General features: G+C 38.5%; 2 protein-coding genes across 4 annotated transcripts in view; one reads left to right on the top strand and one right to left on the bottom strand.

Annotated features, from left to right (window-relative positions):
* Positions 1-22,030, bottom strand: part of RB1 (RB transcriptional corepressor 1) — a 73,396-nt gene that overhangs the window by 27,008 nt on the left and 24,358 nt on the right. For all 3 annotated transcript variants that reach the window (XM_071551251.1, XM_071551268.1, XM_071551260.1), the window contains 6 exons: positions 21,192-21,279; positions 20,911-21,027; positions 20,158-20,214; positions 20,039-20,070; positions 19,885-19,961; positions 19,470-19,672 (listed from right to left, as the gene is read on the bottom strand). In XM_071551251.1, the coding sequence (XP_071407352.1) occupies positions 19,470-19,672; positions 19,885-19,961; positions 20,039-20,070; positions 20,158-20,214; positions 20,911-21,027; positions 21,192-21,279 (574 nt within the window). The remainder of the gene's footprint in view (positions 1-19,469; positions 19,673-19,884; positions 19,962-20,038; positions 20,071-20,157; positions 20,215-20,910; positions 21,028-21,191; positions 21,280-22,030) is intronic.
* Positions 1,967-3,958, top strand: LPAR6 (lysophosphatidic acid receptor 6). Its single transcript, XM_071551373.1, has one exon. The coding sequence runs from the start codon at positions 2,631-2,633 to the stop codon at positions 3,651-3,653; it is 1,023 nt and encodes a 340-aa protein (XP_071407474.1). The 5' UTR covers positions 1,967-2,630; the 3' UTR covers positions 3,654-3,958.

Below are 22,030 nucleotides of genomic sequence, written 5' to 3'. Positions count from 1 at the left end.
GGGCAATAGAGTACCAAAGACAACACAAACATACACCCAAAACCCTAAAATACAGCTCTGAGTAGTGTCCACATAAGTAACAGGAGCAACAACATAGGCCACAGCAAGGCAGGAGCTCCGATGGATGAAGCAAAGGCTGAGGGTGTCCCTTCACTACTGCTTTAAAGCACATTTACTGTGGTAAAATGGACAGTGCAGCTGGTCAGACATCCCACCCTGCCTCTGGCACCCACACCTTCGCCCAAATGCCAAATTAAGTACTGATTGATGAGAGACATACTCATTTCCATTAGTTTCTCTTTCTAAACGTGAACTATTGCATGAGGCTTTGACCTATGACACCAAATTTCTGTATTTCAGGGATTTTCATTCCGGTAACTAAGCTTGCCCCACGCAGTTTTCCTGTGCAAAGTCAGAGCAGTAAAACTGAGCTCAGAGCTTCCATGGCCTGATGCAGAACTTTTGCAGGAAAACCTCTTTCACCATGCAAGGTTGCCAGGAACTGAAACAAAATTTAGTGTGTGATGACTGATTTAGTGAACTAAGTCAGGTAAGGCAACTATATGCTAAGGTGCAAGTTAAATTGAACACATGAGAGACTCTGCTAAGCTCACATTTTCATTTCTGGCTGACTTACAAGTGCAAGATGCACTATGCTTTCTGACTGAGCATGAATTTCAAAACTAGTCAGAAGGCTTCTTGTGTTTATGGCCTATTGAAGTTAAACTGCTTGATTTCAACTCAAAATCAAGGTGAAAATGTTTCACAGAAAACTGTAAAGAAAACTTGAAATAAAATAAGCAAGACCCACTTTTGCATGTTTCTGAATTTTGTCTGACATAGTTTACATTAAGAAACTATGCCAAAATCTTGTGAAGCACTACATTTACTTGCCTTCACAGAAGACTAGAAAGGTTTTGCCCAGAGCCTTGCTTAGGTACAACTGATTAAAATCTAGTTCAAACAAACCATGCCACCCAGCCAGATATGAAGAGATTTGTTACTCCAAGACTTAGAAACAGACTGCTTTTGATGCCAGAAGTGAGTCTATCCAAGCTGCTGTTAAATAAATGAGCCTGTCTAAACTGAGATTTATTTCATATCTGCCGCTACAGGCAGTAAGAGCTGCTGGTTTTTATATATTTACTTAACAATATAATTAGTTACAACATGTTTTCATTTCACTGATCAGTGACTAATGGGAGCATTTTGTGCATATGTGATAACCGGCCCCTTTAAAATGCCAGAAACAACTGCACAGCACAGCATGCATTTTGGTGTATTAATTCTGTGCTTACATATTGAAGAAAATGTTTTCTGCATCACAACGTTTAAAAAAAACCCCTAAAGTGTTTGTTTGTTTGGGGGATTTTTGGTGGTTTTTTTTTTAAAGAACCACATTTCTGGTTAGAAATAAAGCTTGTGGTGCGCTTTCTAATTTGGAACAAGTTAAAAACTTCTCCTTCCACTCACTACAACACATCTCAGTCCTGGGAATATCCAAGAGCACCTTCTCTCTTTCAGTTATTATTATCTAAAACGTTACTTTGTCCCTCCTCAGGCTGGTTTTGAGGGAATTTACATAGAACTATTCAGCTGACTCCTGGTGATGAATGTGTTCTCTATTACAAGCAAAGGTATGTAACAAAAAATTTAATGTTAATTCAATACTATATAAAATCCCACAATTCTACTATCTCCAAAGAAAAACAGGAACTCTAAGGTGTGAGGTTTATTCGGGCACTGCAAAGTCTTCTCACAACTGAAGAAAGATTTTTGGGCCCTGGCAACACTGACAAAGGATATTTGAGGGAGCACAGAAAGAGTTAAGAGGCAGCTGCAGCACTGCTGGTGACCATTTGCACGCCTGCAAGGCAGAGCAGAGACATTATCAGCCACGGCGAAGGCAAACTAAACTGAAACCTCTGGAGCGCCCACCTCTTCTTCCTGTGATGTCATGCTACAAATTGCCTGAGCGCTCTGCTCTCCTCTCCAGAAGGCGCTGGGCTGGCGAGAGCTGCCGAGGGCTGTGGGCTACAGGAACAAACACGCTCTGGAATTCGGTTTCTGCCCTGGCAAGCAGCTCCCTTCTGCCTCTGCTTCCCGCCCCATGGGGCCAGCCAGTGAGCCGACAAACTCGTTGTACAGAAAGTAGGCTCAGGGAGAAATGCAAGAGCCGACACTTTGCGGAGTCCAGGAAATGGTTTTCTGAAGCACACGCTCCCAGCAAATTCGGATGGACAAGGCTTCGCCGTCACCATCTGCAGCCAAGAGCGAGGCATAAAAGCCCTACAATGGCTTCACTGAATCGAGGCACGAAATGGAACTAAGCAAGCTTTGAGGTGACCTCATCTGCCACAAATGATGTGTTTTCTGGCTTTCGCAGACTGGCTATGTGATTACAAATAGCCCTCGGAAGGGAAGAGTGACCTCCTGCTGATTTGTGCTGGGGATGCACTCCCCTGCCACAGAGCTTGCCTTGCCTCCCTGAAGCTTCACAGCACAACAAACTTGCCAAAGCACACCGTTCAGATACATCTGATCTGCGAGTTCTTCTGGAATTTCAAAAAGTTGCAATAAAAATACCAGAGAAGCCTCCAAATCACAGGAATTTTAAACATACCATTATAATGGTAAGCTCTAATTGTTCCACTGAGGACTCCTTTAAATATACTTTGTATGGGTGTATCTTTAGCATGGTGTTTGTTCTCGGCCTCATAGCAAACTGTGTGGCGATCTACATTTTCACTTGTACCTTAAAAGTGCGAAATGAAACTACAACTTACATGCTTAATTTAGCCATATCAGACCTGCTTTTTGTGTTTACATTACCCTTCAGGATTTATTACTTTGTAACCAGAAACTGGCCATTTGGAGACATCCTTTGCAAGATTTCTGTCACCCTCTTTTATACAAATATGTATGGGAGCATTTTATTTCTGACTTGCATAAGCGTAGATCGCTTTTTAGCTATTGTACACCCCTTCCGATCTAAGACCCTGCGAACCAAGAGGAATGCAAAAATTGTCTGTGTTGCAGTGTGGGTAACTGTGTTAGCAGGCAGCACACCAGCAAGCTTTTTCCAGTCCACAAATCAACGTAACAATACTCAACAAAGGACGTGCTTTGAAAACTTTTCAGAGGACACGTGGAAAACCTACTTATCCCGGATTGTTATCTTCATTGAAACAGTTGGGTTTTTCATTCCACTCATCTTGAATGTGACCTGCTCCACTATGGTCCTACGGACTTTGAACAAGCCGCTTACATTAAGCCGGAATAAATTAAGCAAGAAAAAGGTACTCAAAATGATTTTTGTCCATTTGGTGATATTCTGCTTCTGCTTTGTGCCTTATAATGTCACTTTAATACTTTACTCCCTTATGAGAACACAGACCTTGGTTAATTGCTCAGTGGTAACTGCAGTCAGGACTATGTACCCCATCACTCTGTGCATCGCCGTCTCCAACTGCTGTTTTGACCCTATAGTCTATTACTTCACATCAGATACAATTCAAAATTCAATAAAAAAGAACCGCTCCACTAGAACACAGGACGTCAGATTCTCTGAAAGGCCAGTTTCAGAAAGCTTCATTCAACACAGCCTTCAGACCATAAAAATGAAAATATTTGACAGTGACTCTACAATATAAACTATATTAAAGGACTACTGGGACTAAACTGGAATTAGAATCCTGTACATTTCTTCAGCTGTGGACATACATTCTGATATGTAAATGTTACACTTCCTTCACATCTGAAAAGTTTATTACAAGACTGTAAAACTGTTAAGCATAATAGCACAGCAAAACTATTTTCACAATTTATGTCAAAGGTCTGTTCTAACAGATTGTATGTAAGAAATGACCTTTTGGGTTTGGATTAGGTTAACCAAAGTCCAAAGACTGTTTGTCAAGCCAAACACAAATAAAAAAGTAGGTTGGTTTTCTTTCCTGAAGTTACAACAATTGCTTGTTTCTAATAACGACATCAGTTTCCAGTTACTGAGGTTGGGGGTGAAGCTACCTACTTTATGCTGCAGGATCCAGTTATTCAGGAAAATTGCCCCACACTGTCATATCACTTCAGCTACTGTGCCTGCTTCAGTGTCTCCTCTTCTCTCTCTCCCTCCTATTCCTTCCTCCTGCCTTTTTCCCTGCACCTTCCTTCTAGGGAACACTATGTTCATAGGATACTTCAATCCATGGCTTACAAGAACTTTGTTTCTCCCAGGTTTATCTGATAAAAATATATGCTCTCTGGCCCCCATAAAGCAATTAAGTCTTCTAGTAGTTTAGAGCATTTGGAAACGACTCAGAAAAACTGGTTTTTCTTCTCACCTCTATCTCAGATGCCTGTGTAATTAAATCAAAGTAATTTCTGATGACTGAAGTTAGTGCTTTAGTTACAGTACCACTTTACCAAACTCTTTCATGAGAAGTTCTCCAATTTAACGTGATGTTTGAGGAAAATAACATCCTCTAAATAAGTTAATTCTATCCAAAGTACTAGCTTCTTAGAAAAACATGACCTTTGCCAACTAAAAATCAACATATTCATCAACTCAAATATTTCTTCCAGGAAACTATTCAGTGTCTCAAAGAAATTCAAGATATTGGAATTTTTACACTACAACTTCCTCCCTATTTTTGTGTCCTAGAAATAATTTTAGCATGAACATTTAAAATTTCAAATGCTACTTTCTTCAAACTTTAAAAAGTATAAAAATCAAGTACTTAGGGCTATGTGCTAGCAAAATTAATCAAGACACTTTGAAAAGCCAACACCATGTAAAAGGAGGAATCTACATATATTACTTTTACAAACAAGAATATATAGACAAAAGTGCTTTACAAAATCCTGCTGTATGTTTCCCAGCTACTAGAACATTGCATACACTTCCCTCAAAATGAATTTAACATCACTGCAAAATAAAATAAAATTTAAAAGAATAAATAAATATTGTTTTTTCCTCCCCCAAAACAACAGAGTCTAGAAAAAGAACCAAGTTTAAATGCTTTTGCACTGTAGATTTAGGATAGTCAGTTGCAACACATACACAGCACTGAGGCATTTTTTTTCAGGGTTGTATACAGAAGAGTGAATCAATGCTGGAGAAAATGCATATTGAGCTGTAAGAGTATATAATATGTTATCTAGCTGAGTTTACTTCCTTTTGCAAAGCTTTTGTTTAAGTGTTATTAATCAACCGTATGCTGTCTGCTGCTATTGAGAAACTGAGTTACTCAAAGACTGCTAGAAACTAGTGTTGATTGAATTTTAAATGTAACAGCATTTTCAATATTTATCCACAGAACTTACGAAAATTCAAAGATTATGAGCTGAAGCTGCGAAGATATCATAGATATAAACATTTGCATAATATCCAAAAATAAGCAATTATCTTAGTTGGGAATACTGAACTCTTCTGATTCATACCTGGCTTCAGAAAAATGCATGAAACCCCCAGCACACAGTAGAGATTCTGTATGTGTTCCATATGCCACTGACAAATCCAAATTACAAAACCAGATACGGATCTCTAACACCTCAGTGTATCCCTCTCTAAAGAGTCTATTTCATATTAAACTCCCTTTTGAAGACTCTGAGACAAAAGCCTTTAATGTCATGCTGGGCTATGTTTCTAGGCTACTGCTCTGATGGAGCTTGTCAAAGCTGTTATTCAGCTGAGTGACAACTTGTTCAGCAACACCTCTTCATTACATCAATGAGTCCCCTGGAGCCTCACCCTGGTAAAGAGATGCTACTTGTTCTGAGATTACAAAACTATGGGGAGGAAAAAAGATATATATAAAAAAAATCAATGACTTATAAACAGAACAAGCAGACAGTCACATGCATGAGTACTGCCCTTTAAACCAGACTTCCTTGATGTATTAGCTCAAGTAGCCTGGACAAGTACAGACTTTCTGCTTTGCACTCATTCTCCAGGGCAGCAGCTTCTGCTTTTTCCAACAGTACAGTGCAACACAGTACAATAGCTTTTCAACCAGTTAATACCTTGATATCCCAAAACTATTTGGGAAACATTGTATTTTTTATTATTAAACTTCACTCTTCCACAGGGCAGGGGGAAACCAAATATCCTAACAAAAAAACCAACATAAAAAACCATCATATGCAATTTTGAGAATCAGACTATTACTTGAAAAATTCCTGATCTGACGTATTTAAAAGAGCAGTAAACCTGTACCTCCCACAACAAGCTCATGAAAAGCCCAGGCACCAGCTATTCAGAACTGCATGAGGTTTTCTTCACCTTTTCTGGTTCTGCAACAAGATTATCCTGAAGAGCTGTGGATGGAGCAATGCTTTCACTGGTACATTCCTGAACAGACACACTCCCTCCCTCTGCTCCTGCCTTTGATACACCAACTCTTTCTCTCTGGTAAGGTCTTATGCCAGAATTTAAATTTAAAATCTAGATCAGGAGTTATACTCTTAATTCATGCCAAGAGATCTCAAATAAAAACTGCTTATATTGTCAGAGCTCCTGAGGATCCGAATGTGTTGCAATCAGTACTTCCTAAAAGTGCATTATTTTCATTCATATGCCTACACAGGGGGCTTTAGGATCAAAATTTAAATTGTTCTTTGCAGGATGGTTTCTTCATCTACAGAGTGCAGAAAATGCACACTTACTGTAAAAATAAAGGCAGAGGAAATTTAGTTGATTCCACGCATGTTTGTGATCTAAATCAAGGCAGGCAGCCAATGATAACTAAACAATTAACCAGCAATTTCAAAAACAAGGGAAAAGAAAAAACAACTTACTATAAACACCTCAGATTTGCATCAACATGTCATTGCTTCAAATCAAAATATGTCCCCTCTTATACTTTCTATATTCAGCTTGAAATTTTAATTTCTGGCTTTCTTGGGAGTAGAATGCATGTAATGGGGTTTTTTCCCTCAGTATATATGTCTTTGACATTTAAAGAAATACCAAGTCAAATACATCTTTATATTTTTCATCTAAAACTGTGCAAAAAACCCCATAGAAGACACTTCAGACAGGTAAGGAATCCTTAACTGGAATCAACCTCCAAGCTTTTGTTTCTTAAGGAAATACCCTCAGTCACAGAAATGCAAAGATTGAAAAAGACCTCTTGAGACCAGGTAAAAGATAAGAATGGCTGTACTGAATCAGACCCCAAACATTCAGCTAATCTACAATCCTGCCTACAACAGCAGACAAAGCTGGATGTCTGGGGAAGAAGATAACAGTAGGAGAGGCACACAAGACTTTAAGTGCTGTCCCACTTTACTAGTTGTATCTTGGGGATTTTTGGGTCAGATGTATTTGTGTGCTCAACAACACTCAAAATTTTTCTTCTGTGAGCTTGTCCTGTCTTCCTGCAAATGTGTGTAAAGTTTTTCACATTCACAGCAGTAAAAAAATCCACATTTTGCGTGTGTGTGGAGGGGGAACAAAACTAAGAAACTGCAAACATCCTTTTGTTTCAAATCCACTAGTTTCATTACTGCCCCTCTCATTTCTTTTGAAAGAGGCAGCGTGCACTAGATCGCCACTCAGTCTTTCCATATCACTCCTGATTAGATAGTCTTTCACCATCTCTTGCAAATGAGAAAGTGATTTTCAAGTAGCAGCACCATCAAAGATGAGATTTTTAGAATAACACAAAGAACTCAACTAAAATTACAGAGAACCCAGTGAAGTTCACTTTGAGACTGGTAATTTTGAAAATCCAACCTGAGCACAGTATCCTCTAGCCTTATTTAGTCTCTCAAGTTATTTTTTAGGAGTTTTATCATTGAAGAGCAATTTGTCCATACTTTTCCATCAGTAAATGTAATATTATAAGGTTCTTGCACTGAGGCAGACCTGTAAATCCTGACAAGTTCCCTTTCTGCTAGACTATTGTCATTTAGACCGCAGGGGTTTTGGCATTTGAGCACCACTGACAAGATGAAAGAGGATACATTTTAAAAGCTAAGGCAAAATGTAAATCAGAATAATTCTAAATCTAAAAGATACAAATGCCTGGGCTGCATTTGTTATCCTATTACTAGAAAGTTGAAAACATGATACAAACACAACTGACTATCACTGCACTAGTAGGCTGACAGAATATACTCAATAGAAGTCAAATATTTAAGATGAATGCACATGCAGAAAGCCAAGATTGCGCAGTCTAATACTTCCGCAAGAAGTTGGACAGAGACGTTTGTTCTAATTGTCTAATTCTGCTTTGACACTGAAGCCTTTCCCATTTATCATCTCCCTCCCCCATCCAGTTCCTGTTATACAGCTGTTTATGAAATAAGCCCAGTAAGAAAACTGAACTTACCACAAAATTAAACTAAACAAAAAGAATCCTTCACACATCTTCTGGTCTTCTATAAAACCTGCCACTTTGTTGGAAAAACAAAAATTCCAGAGCAGAGAATTTAGATTCTAAATAGCTTTCTTCCTATTTAAGAAACAGTCTGTTCATTCTAGTTCTAACAAATCTAAAAGCTGTCCTGCATCAGGAATAAGGGATAAGTTCTCTACATTTTTAACTTGAAAATCAAACCACAAGCAAGGACAAAGGCCTTCAGCAAGAAGTTCTCATCCTTTTATGATGAGATAAAAAGAATATTTTTCCACACTCTGTAGCTTTAAGATTTGCCCTAACTCTACCTTTTTTAAACAATGAGTTCCTGCTATAAAGAATAAAATTCTTAAATAACAATGCTAGCAACAGGAAGCATCCAAAATTAATGCCATTTTCTTGGTAATAATATTGTCTATTTCATATGAAAACAATTGTGGCTCTGCTTTTTAGATGAATGAAAGGAAGTCAATTGCACATCTCAGTTGCAAGTCTTCACCTTTCTGTAAAATCATGCAACAATACAGATGTAATAATTTTTTTAAGTTTGTCCTGGTAAGCACTTTCTACGAGCAACTGTTAATGTAATAACAAGTGAAGACACTCCTGGTCATAGGGATTGATACTGCATTACAAAAAAACTACTATTCACCACAGCATCAAGAACTACACTTGACTAAAGCTGAAACCACCTATAAAAAAAACCTTTGATGGTCATATAAAGTAATGAAAAAAGTACCCATGCCATTGCAGGTATTTCTTAATGGAGACATTTGTTAAGTATATAGCAAAGTAAGGGGAAAAATGAGAATACAGATGGTGAAACAAGTACTAAAATATCTACCTTTTGAGTCCTTACAAAAAATATGGTTCATTAATGAAATAAAATCTGAGAACTGCTGGTCTACTTGTCTGCTTGAATTATTTAACACTTCTTATGTGTGAAACAAAGTTTAGCACATATACTGCGTGCTCACACTATTTCACATGCTCTCATGGGTGGTAAATGAAGGAAAAAAACCCCAAAATCAGTACTTACTGCTGTCCAGATAAGATCTGTGAGCTCCTCTGAGTTGCTGGAAGGTGCAACAGCCACAGACAGAGCATGCCAAGCATAGGCTCTGGTCTGGGCAGGCCAGCTCCCAAAGGGAGAGGACAGGGTGCTGATAGTCCAAGTGCTTAGTCATGCCAAACTCAGACAAGGCAGAGTCTAACTGGGTGAACCTCAAGCCTCTTCAGGAGAAGAGCTGGTACACCAGTCCAGAGATTAGTGGCTCCATACTCAGCTGGACCATAGCACTTATCAGCCAGTGCCTAACCAATCCTGACATGCAATTCCGACCCAAATGAAAAGCTTCAACAAAACCCAGAGGGATTATCTTTCTGGAGGACGGTGACCACTATGCCTACTCAACAGCTGTGAATAGGGGGATCCACATCCCTGCCAAGGACTTTTTATTACTGGAAAGTTACTGTAAGACACATACTCAGTGACACAAACGTGTAACTGAAATACTATGTATTTATACTGTATAAAAGCAGGCACAAAAGCACTTTTTTGGCATACAAAAAATAAATCAAACCAAATCCCATGCATTTATGCATGCAATAACTTTAAGAAGTTGCAGCAAGCAGAGAGACAAAACCCCCCTCCAGTAACATACAATATGACAGTTTGAATTTGACATGATACTGTTATCCCCTTAAGAGCTTGAAAATTGAGCATGTAGCTGGGGAAAAAACCCAAACTTTCACATTAGAATGTTTGTTTGGCACCTACTTTACTTCTTAACAGAAGGTAATTTTATCTTCCATAAAAAGGTTAGCAATGAAACGGCTCAAATGACATGGCAATAAGGATAGAAAGAGCAATAAAAACTTACGACGGTTATTTAGGATTGTGGCTCAGATAAAATAAGCAAGACAAAAAAAAAACACAAAATGAAACCAAAACCCCAAACAAAACAAAACAAAACTTCACTCTACCCATTTCACCAGTTTTGTTTCACTACAGAGATTTATAACACTACAAAGTTGGAGAGCATCTCATCCAAGGAAGAAGCTGCAGGAATACAGCTGCAGAATTCAACTCAAGCCTTATTTACTTTTGTATTTAAGAAGATAGACTCATGAAATTTCCCACAATTCAGCAAGATCTTACAAAACCAAAGGAGTGCAAATATATCTCTCTGAATTCTGATATATTCTTCCCTCAAGAGCAACTTTTAAGTGTTCTTACAAAGTATTTACAATGCAGATATTGCAATGTTGCAGGACGAAAAGCTGAAGTTCAAACTACCCAGAAACACAGTAGGACTAAAACAAAAGTTCTACAGCTGTGGTATGACCACTGAAACATTGGACAATATAAAAAAAAGACCAACTTGAAAAGCAGGTATACCCAGAAAATTATTTCACTATTTCCTGTTAGAATTTTACTTATAATCAGGGCAACCTTAAGGAAGAAAAAGACTAAAGAAAAGTCCATCATGTTAATGCAGACTTATTTCTGTGACTTACTCTGTATTTGACTGGTATAGAGAAAGGCAAGGTATCTTTATACCGCACCAACAGAGCTGGCAGCTCCACTGAGCACAGCCTATAGCCCCCAGTTCCCTGTTACAGCTGTAAATCGAGAACCAGAGACATCCTGACACAGACTCTGCTTCGGAACTTCCGCTATACATGATCTCCATGTGAACAGAAAACACAACAGTGACTACAGGCAAGATATAGAGCACAAGTAGCCCCCTAGAGCAAAACCAGGCGTGATTACACAACTGCCTTGCTAATGACCCTCTCAAGTTGAAAGAAAGGGAGAAACACGATTATGAAAACTAGAATTAAGCATGTGACTCACTTCTACTAACCTTAACAGACAAATATTATAGATCTAGTTTAGGTTTGTCATTGAGTCAGATGCTGTCCACAGTTAGGGAAAGTGAATAACCCCATTGTAAAATACCTGTTGAAAATAAATAGAATTCATTGCTTTCTGGAAGTGCCGCTCCATCTCAAGTCTAGAGGGAACTCAAATATCTAAGTTCTTGAAGTAGGACTACACCCCTGTAACAGAGAAACTCTATACTTTAAAGCAGTAGATGAAGTAGCGAAAAACTTAAAATCTTAATCAAGAATGGCATCTAAATTTCACAGAATGAAAACTCTACATAGTTGCTGTGTCTTAGGTAATCTCTTTGGTCATGTTTGTACTTGAATCGAAAGAGCATCTTAAGGGTTGGGCTGACTTGTTATACCTTCAACAGATAAACTCTCTAACACTGCACTAGTGTAACCAGTATCTTACAGACCTGGTGAGCGTTTTTGTACACTTAGTGAGTGCCTACCAAGAAGTGAACACACTGTCAACACAGACAAAAGCAGGAAACACAGGACCTTGGCATTAAGTGTTCAGGTTTCTCTTCCAGTAGCCTAGAGGATTTGCTCAGATGGTAACACCCAAGCATGAATAACAGCTTGAGTCATCTTCATGATACACAGGAGTGGCAGGGTAGATTTACAAAGTGATGGTACAGACACCGAAGACTATTATTTGCTATTCTTCCTGGATTTTCAATTTGCCTTCACCTGTTCAGACAGATAAAAGTTTCAAGCCTCAAAAAGCACAGCACGATTTCTATAAAAGGAGACTCTTCAGGAGTACTAGAAACGCATGGGAGAAGCACTCTTACCTATTTTATTTAAGCATTTATTAAAGAATGTGTGTGTGCGTGTGTGTGTGTATATGCTCAAAATAAAAAAGCATATAAGTGAATACATATATATTTATGCTACATGGTATATTCACAAATACCCAAAAAACAATCATTTTACAGAATTCTAAGAACATGCCCTGTATGATAAAGGCAAAAATCACAGAAGCTTTTCCAGCCACAGCAGTGACAACTGAAATGCCATAACCTTAAAAAAATGCAAAAAAGCACAAGCAGCAGAACCAGTATGATCCTTTAGCACTATCACGCCAAGCAGCAGTGGCAGTAGTGACCTCTCTCTCATCCCACATGCTTCTAGAACATACTCATGATGCAAGCAGAAATATATTTAGTATGTATGTACAGACAGAAAACCTCAAATATGTCCTCAGTTTCCTTTTGCACCCTCCTAATGTGACTTTGTTGAAAGGCACATGGTGAGCCCATGAAAAGCCATTGTTTGGTGGCCCTTAGCATGTTTTGTCCCCTGCAAGAAAAACCCTTGAAAATATTATAAATCATTGTCCATTGCAAATTCCAAGCTGAGACAGGATATTAGGTGCCTAAAATCCAAAAGACTGCTGGAAATGAGTGATGTCTGTAAGAGCAATCTGCTGCCTGTCTTTACACCAGTAAAGCTCCTTAAGTAGCTTGCATACAGCCAGTGAGTGTGCTTGCAAATACTGTCATTCTGGATACGCCAAGCACTTTTTTTGGGCTCAAGGCTGCCCCTCATTCACAGATTAAGTATTCCTATATCTCAGGAAAGGCAAAATTTAGAAGGCATGAAAGGAACAGACTAGCTTTTCCAAGAGAAGCCAGTTGCTGTGCAGAAACACGTACAAGTCCTGGAGGCCAGAGGGAAGACAGTGCAGGAACGCGTGACTCATTTGCCAGCACTGCATCGCTCATGTGGTTGAACTCACGACTACATCTGTGACTGGTAACACAACGAGCCACAGCCTGTCCTAGGGCCTCAAGGGCAAGTGGCAAAGCCCAGCTTGCACCCACCACATGCACCACCACTAAACATTCTCCACTGCTAATCCATACCAGCAGTACGGATTAAAAGTTCCTGAGCTGCATTATGCCCCAAATCTTGCCTAGGCATTGACCAGAGGAGAGCTGACAAATACCAAAACTGGCCAGGGAACACAGTACCAATGAAACATCATTGATGACATGGTAGTCACTGATGTGGGGCAATACTCAAGCCCAAACTGTTGTCTCTAAAGCCAGTAGGACAGACTCAGCCCCAAACACCCAGCCCTTGCCACCTGGCCTTTCCTGGCCTATCAACAAGATTTTAGACTCATTCTTTTAATAAATGCCTTGCTCATTAACCTAGTGTATAAAATGTTGACAGTATGACCCTTCCTACTTCCTATTTTAAAAGGAATTACTTAAGATGTTAAAATTGAAGGGATCTTCAAACTGCATGTAGACACCTATTTCCAGAAGAGCTGTAGGACTTCAGACAAACAACATAAATTACTACTGAGAAGGATACACCACAAGAAAATGTACTAACTCCCTTCCCTAGATGCTCAGTTCCTCCCTACAAAGAGCAGAGAAATCTAACTTGAAATTGTAAAGTGCATTCGGGGAAATAGGCACCAAGCACTCGAGTACAGTGAGCTCCACAATAACTGTATCATTTTACAACCAAAGACTAGGAAGCTGCACAGCTAAGCCTGTACTATACCAAAGTACTAAGGAGTACTTGCTAACCTGTAATTGCTCACAGCTTTACCCTGACCTGGATTTGTCTAACACTTTTTATGCAAATCTTAAACACACCTATTTAATATTTTTTTGTTGCTGCATGATCAAAGTAGGTCTCCTGCTATTCCAGCCCAGTGAGTTTGTTATATTGATGCAATAATACATTCTTTGGGAATACATGCTTTTCATCAGGAAGGCATTTCTGCTGCAGTGAGCTGCATTATTTAAAACCAACAGAAGTCTTTGGTGTGGGATGAGGTATCCAAGTATAAACACTAACTACATAGCTAGTTGACAAATATTTATTGCAAGCATTGACTTATGTTAAATCAACAATATGTGATATTTCATGGCAAACGTTGAATTGATGGTAGAAAACACAGAGAAGAAGCAGCTAATAAAGGAGAAGCATTATGGAGCATAGCTTAGGCAATGGTACATGGAAGGAATTATAAATAAAGCAAAGCACACTTATCTACTCCTGATCATATTTTAACCATTAAGAGAAGTAACTTCATAAAGCCATCTTTGTCTTGTGTCAGTCAGTAAAACTCCAGAACAAATTACAACTCTAAATTGCAACAAATATCAATACTGGTGCTTGTTCTTCCTTTGAAAAATACAAACACTGACCAGGACAGTAAGTGTGAAAGAGCAATACAGCCAAAGAAGGCTACAGAGTCAAGAGCTGCACTGCTTTGGTTCAACACCTCTTCGTTACTCACGTAAAACCAAACACCAAAACCACAGTTGAAGACAGCAGACCAAACCAGGCTGTGAATGAATTCCCTTTAGCCTGCCACAATGAACCTTCATGATCTGTTCTGGGCTGCTGTGGGGTTGCAGAATGTGGCTGGTCTCACCACTGTTAACACCAAAAGCTACCACATAACTGCAGTCCTCTGAGGAACACCTCTTGACTCCTAGTGCTCATGCACATGCATTAACAAGCTAACAGCAGAACATTCTACCATCTGTAAAGCTAACCAGAAAAGTGTGTAGTGCTTCTTTCTCTAACCCACCTTACTGGGTTGGTATAAATTACCTTATCTTTAGCCAAGCCTGCAGATGGGCTGCAACTCTGCTGCAGAAGACCAAGACCCTTTCACTTCCCCAGCACTGGGCTGGGGTAGTGCCCTTCCAGTGCAGAAGGGCTTCACTCATCTTGTGTTGGGCCCTCTAAAAGTTGGCTTGCAGAGAAAGTATTCTGTTGAATGGCCCAAATTATTTTAAGTATGCCAACTGTGATGATTTAGAACATGTGTACCCACACTCTCCACTTACGGTACACGTGAAAGAGCACTTGCAAGAAAAACATTCTCTAAGCAGTGGCATGAAAAATGTAATACCCTGATTGTTCCTCCCCATTCCTGGCTTGTGAGAAGAATGGAAGCTGAGAGGCAAGGGAACACAGCTAGACTGCTTTGCAGATATAGATAACAAAGATATTCCATAGGTGTTTATTTTCTTCAATGACACAGCACAAAAAAATCCCAAACAAATAAAAAAAAAACCAACAAAAAAACTCCAATCTCCCCAAAAAAACCCTGAACTTAAATCACAATGAAACAAGTGCATTGCAGATATTACAGATATTTCACTCAGATTGAAAACTGATAGACTTTGTGTTTGATTTGCTTGCACCGAAAACCTGCACCTTCTGTGTTTATTCCTAACACAGTGCAGCAAACAGCAACACCAGGCAAAGATGTGACAGGGCTTTCTCTACGGTAAATTCAGATATTGTGGAATTTGTTCACACAACCTTTATTTCAGATATTTTAAAAAATTATTCGTTTGGGATGGCTGCAAGAGAGATCAATTTGACAGAATGATGGAAAAGGCTAATCATGAACTCCCAGGCAGGCAGGTAATGAGCTATCCCTTTCATAGGAAACATATTTTAACTATGGCAGGGTTTCAGTCATATGTATAGAAATACAACCAAAATGAAGCAAAGGTTTTTGTGATCTTTGAGTCTAAAGCAATTTCAGTGCCCTATACTTAAAAGTTACAAAACCAAAATTGTGCCCAAAGTACTGTGAGCACAAATGTTCTCCAGTAAAGAAAGAATATTGTACAGTATATTTCTATTTTGTAACTAAAAATTATGCATCATTATTAACATCTTGTTAAGTGATCTCCACATAATCTGCATCTGGAAGCATCATAACCTCACTGGTAATTACCTGAGTGAGTAAATGGGGCTTCTCCTTCCAGGGTTCAATAAAAATTTAAGGAAAAGGAAGTACTTTTCATACAATTTAGTCAGTATGTACTCATCATCCCTTTTTAAAATAAAGAATTATTGAAAAGAACTTTCAGCTGTTTTCCACCCGTTATTTTGTCTGGTCAGGCTTTTTTTGCCCCCCCCCCCCCCTTTTTTCTTTTTGTTAGTTAAGAGAAAGAACGACCCAGAAAAGTTTCACTTCCTTCCTAATGCACAAACAACTAAATCAGCTAGCTGTGCAAAAGCAATAAACATACTCATAATGACTAGTTAAGGAGCAATATATTATCTTCAAATACCAGGAAAATATCTCACATTCATTTGATATAGCTTCCAAAGTCAGCTAAAGGTCAAATGCACTTAAGACTTTTCTTCAGAGAAATTATGCAAGGCATTTTTCCTCACAAAAGCTCTGTGACAAGTAAAACTACAATAAATTCAAGCTATTCTACATTAAATTGCTCAGTTCTTTTAAATTTCTCATTGAAGTCATGCTCCACAAAGCAGTCAGGGGAATGAGGAAAGACTGGATATATACAGACGTGACTCTCCAAAAAGCAGACAAGCCTTGTAATGAAATGCACTACCTGGGAGAGATGGGGGAGGCAAGAATTAAACAAAAACACATGGTAAATAAGTAGGAGAATCAAAGTTGCATTATGCAAATATTTGCAAATAAATATATTTCAAGAGTTTCTATTTACCAAGCTAGATTTTTTTTCCCATAAGCTTTACTCATTCCATGCTTTTCTTCCTCATTCTAACACTTAAAAAATATATATTTTTTCTAACCATATGAGCAAACTTCAACCTTCTTGACAGTCCATCTTCCTCAGACTACTGGGTACTTTGTTTAAAATTAACCCAAAGCAATCACTTATGGTGGGACATTCCTCATAAGCAAGAAGGCAGCACTTGGCTTTTCTCTCCTCCTTTATCAAGTGTTTGGAGGTTAAGAGGTATTTACTGGTATGAACTACATTTCTCTAATTGCCTATCCGTTCTTAAGGGAACTGCAGACACTTGTAAACCTTGTATATCATCAGATGAGAACAACATCCAGGTAGGAATATGGTAAAAACTATTCCTTTGTTCAGTAGCTGAGCCTTCTCAAGCACAGCAGCATTTTCTCCTGTTTCTAACAGGTTAAGTGCTAAGTGTTTTCAGGCACAATCAGCCAGTATTTAGATGTGAGGAACAGGAAGATTTTCTGCATTAGAGGACTTGTGGCTCTGCATTTCTGTGTGGGGCCTCAGGTTCTTTGCTGCAGTAACCCAGAGTCTGCAAGGCATTTCAGCACAGATAATGTTTCACTACTATTTCTCTCCTGAGCCACCACTGAACACTGCTGTTTACAACTCACAGCCCTTCCTTCATGGATAGACAGAGGAGGCAACAAAGGCCAGCGCAGAACCTCACGATCCTGTCCTGGCTGCCACAGCTGCACTCAGCTTTTGAGGAAAAGCTGCTGTGCCCTCTAGTGCCAAGCCTCCAAAAACAGGAGATACTCACTGTCCTGAGTTTGGGGAGACTCAGGAGAGACACAACATGTAGGTCAATGAAGAAGGGCCCTTGGATGAATGTCCTGCACATTCCTATTCATCCCCTCCACTAGGCTGCACTCCACATATTTCACTGGCACTAAGTGATCACTGCAGGTTTCTCTCAAATGAACTACTCAGTGCTATGAACACTCAAACCAGCAACCAAACAGTACCAAACATATGCCTCTAGAAGCTCAGGAAGAGAGATTTGATACACATTCAAGCAGAGCATTCAAAAAACCTGAAATAAACCTGTGCTTCCTGTTGACATTGTAAGTTGTTTCACAAAAGCCTGCAACACCTGTAAGTTTTGAAAACACATTTGATTGGATTTTCCAGTTTGAAAGTCCAGGTCCAAATGATATTATCTGCATGTGGGACTTGAATGACTGGGTAGAAACTGGTAGATATGACTAATTCCTGATTGGTTAGCTGGCTTCAAACTGGTTTGTAGAAAGTAGTGAGAGACACTTTTGCTTGTAGAGTCAAACCTGGGTTATCTGTACCTCTGTCTTTTGTCCTCTGAAAGTCACAATTCTCAAACGAACACCTTTCACGTGCCTGCAAGTTTCTTAAAACACTCTCTGCCTCTTAAAATCCTGCCTCCTTCTCCCTGTTTCTGTAGGCTCTGATGAAAGGCATTCAAGTGCTTTCAGGCCATCTTATTCAAAGAACAGCAAAACCACAAAGAAATTTATGCAGCAATGGATGTGCATCTCCCAGGACATCAAACGAACAAACGCATTACAGGGGAAAAAATGACACTCCAGTACAGCAGCTGTAGCACCACATCAGAAATCCTGGGGCGCATACAGTGTCCTGGCAATGAGCATGGAGCCGGATACACAAGTCTTGGCTCCCCCAGTGGAAAGGTCACCTTCCTAACGGGGCATATTCAGAAAGCCACATTTGCCCATTGACTTTGACGGCAAAGAAAATTAAGTGGCACAAGGTGGTCCACTAGATTCATCCTGAATCAAGGCAATTACTTCCATACTACCCTGAGGCCAGCATCTTTCTTCTAAGCTAGATGAGGCTCTCTCTGTTCAGGGCAATGATGCCCCTTGAATCCAGCAGTACAACCCCTCTGTTGGGTAAAGTATCACCCGTACTAGAAAACTGTTAATTTTATATTCTCGAGTCGTACACAAACAAAATGCAGTTTACCCTGAAGAGAAAACTCACTTCACAATTAAACTACTCTATTAGCTATGGTTTACCATATTTTCTCAACTTTCCAGAACTAAAAGATATAGGATGGGTTCTTAAATGGTTGCATTATGCCTCTGTGGTCAAAATTACCAGTCTCTACAGCCTCCTGTTTTCTGGCATAAATAACATATTTCTGGTTTATAAGTAACCAATAATAAAAAGAACACTGTTTGATTTACTGAAATCCAGTCAAAAAAATCCCAGCCTTCCAGCATTTTATTGTAATGGCATCCAAAAATACCAAAGTGGCTGAAGTGCAAAGGACACTGTGAAACAATATTTTAAGTACTATTAACAAACATGTCAGGTGCCCAGAACTAAAGCCCTATTGTCAAGTAGGAATAGTAACTTAAAAAAAATTAACTTTCAAATAAAAGCATAGAATTTATTGCCTTGACTTTGGTACCAAAACACTGTTTAAGCGTATTACCCTTATGATTCATGCCAGAGTAGTAAGATGATGTGGGTTTACAATCACATAAATCAGCAATGTTGACTTCTTCCTCTGATATACCGCTTTTTCCCCAAACCTGAAGACATGGCAAAACTAATCCTGTTTTGCTCTTGTAATTTATTTTTGGAGAAATAAATTTCAGTAAGACCACAACTTATTTTATAGAGTTAGGTGTGATTTCTTTTTAAGTATGTCATACAAAGGCAAATACTATTTTAAAGTATTACTTACAGATTGCCACGCAAGAGACTCCATAATTCGATTTTCACAACGTTCGAGATGCTTTATCATTTCCCGTGTTAGGCTTGGCTCTGCTTTAATAAAACTTTCGATCACCTTGTATAAGTCAAAAGCTTTTAAATCAAATACATTGAGAATCCATGGGAAAGACAAGTCTGTTTCGGCACTGGTACCATCACTTTGTGATGCATTTCCTGAAGGGAAAAACAGGACTAAAATTATAACAAGTATTACATTCTTTCGCTTTTAATGTTTTTTTTTCTTTTTGTATTTATTGAATCATTGCTAGTTCAGAAATTTCTGAGAAGATTTTGGGGGTTTTTTGGTATTTATTGTATATATTAGAAAAAACAGCAATAATTATCAATAAATAACAATACTATCTAGGACTTTAGATTTAACTTACTGCCATATGTAGCCATGACAACCTCAACAGCACATGCCAGAAGAGATGTGTGGAAGATATTATCATTCAGAAGTGTGCTAAAAAGAAAGGAAGTTATTAGTACTTGTCCTAAGACTAAAATAGCATACTTCAATAACAAGTTAGGGGCACGTACCTGAAATTCTGCACTGAGAGGCGCTCTTCCTCCTGAAATGTATAAATCAGACCAAACTTATGAATACTCTTAGTATTTCTAAATGCACTGCAGTACCAAGCTACCAGCACTCAACTTACCGACTTCAGCATAGACTCCATTACTCTGTAATAGAGACGTACTCCAAGCTTGTATCTCTGTTAGAAGGAGAAATTCAAGAATATTACAAGAAGGTTTAACAGACTACAACAGGCAGACTCTTGTGGTTTAAGAATCCAGGACATGTTCAGTTTATGACAGAGCCACTATAAAGACGTTACTGTTCCCAGTTCCATTTGCCAATAACTCTGGAGATGCCTCAAAGTATGAAAGTGTGTGACTACCCCAACCACATGAAGACTTAACCAAGTGTAACATAAACTGTGTTCATGTTGATTCATAGCTAACAGGATAAAAAGCAGGGTTGACAGACAGGAAGGAGACTGCTGAAGGCAAACTTATTTGGATTTATTTTCCAAAATCCTTGTTGAAAGCACAGACGCCCTACTAATTTTGTAAGGAAGTGAGTCACCTTTTGCAGTTTTGGGCCAAGTTACCTTAATGAATGCAAATAGATGTTTCGCTAAATGTATTTTGCCCAGCAATTTTCCCATTCTTCAGTAACTATTTCCAACATATTTCCACCTAGTTCCTATTGCTCCTTATATATACACTAAGGGGAATTTAAATACTATCTTTACAGTACTTTAGAAAAAAGTACTCTTCAATTTGAAAAAAATACTTTTTTCCATTAGTGATCCACATTGAAGGAGGACAGTCAGTAAGTCAGGTCTTACATTAGCTAGGACCAACACAGCTCAAAATGAGTAACATTTAACCCAACTGTTACTTACCTGGGAGCCAATTTCAGCCCATCCCTGCCCAACTGCTTCAGCAAATTTCTTTCTGAAGATGTGGTGAAGATTTTCTACTCTTTTCAGGATACTATCGTGAGGGTTCACTGTGCAATTCTAATAAAGTACATGAAGCAAAGTAGGGGAAGGAAAGATAAAAACAGACATTTTACTTCACTTTGTAACATCTCTCAATCAGCTCATCAGCATAAATAAAAGTGGAGTATTTAGAAGAGTGGAATATATAATCTTCTCTCCTTTTATACCCCTTTTTAACTTACATTGAAATATGTGATGAGAGTATCTGAGGGTTTATCAATTGCTGAGTTTAAAATCATAATCAATTGCTGAATGTTATTCATTGCCGCTCTGGAAAAATACAATAAAATACAGATTAAGCATTAAGGTTGGCTTGACAGTTTTCAGAAACTGAACGATTCTATAAAAAATTCTATAAAAAAATCCCTGTGATTTTAATTCTCACCTCCAATTACCAAACAACCTGTTAGGGGAAACTGCTGCACTGTGTTAACTATTGTGAATTCTGTTTTTTTATCTAATAATCTAATAGTTTAGTTATGAATTGCAGTAATTTTAATAACCAAAAGAATGGGTTAGTGGATTCATTTTTCTCCTAACACATAAGAAACAGTTTGATTTTTCCGTGGTATTGTTACTTTCTAAATTTTTCATTGTAGTTTTCGTTGGAATTGTGTGATTGCCTGTTTTAAATTTCTATGTCATTTAACCTCAATTTGGCTCATATCACTGGGCAAGTAAGTGGATTAAGAAAAATGTATTCAATCATTACTTTTGTAGCAGTGCAAACATGTAGTTTTCTTTAATCTACTTTTTAGAAGGTTTTGATAAAATTACTTCTGCCAGAAATCTACTAATTATAAGCAAATGCGTAAGGACAGTGGAAAAAAAATAAAATGAAAACACATAATCAATTCTTATTGTGCTCTGAAATAGTACTTACACTAATTTTATCTACTACTTTCTATGTAACTGACCAGATACAAATCCACTGATAAAAATTCTTATATTCTCTCCAGTTTTAGAGGGCTTTAAAGCTCATCCTAAGTGTCTAAGTCCAGAAATACGACATTATAAGAAG

This window comes from Pithys albifrons, chromosome 1, assembly GCF_047495875.1.
Source record: "Pithys albifrons albifrons isolate INPA30051 chromosome 1, PitAlb_v1, whole genome shotgun sequence".
NCBI classification, from domain to species: Eukaryota; Metazoa; Chordata; class Aves; order Passeriformes; family Thamnophilidae; genus Pithys; species Pithys albifrons.
Note: the sequence above shows the minus strand (reverse complement) of the source record. Positions and strands in the feature narration are given on the sequence as shown.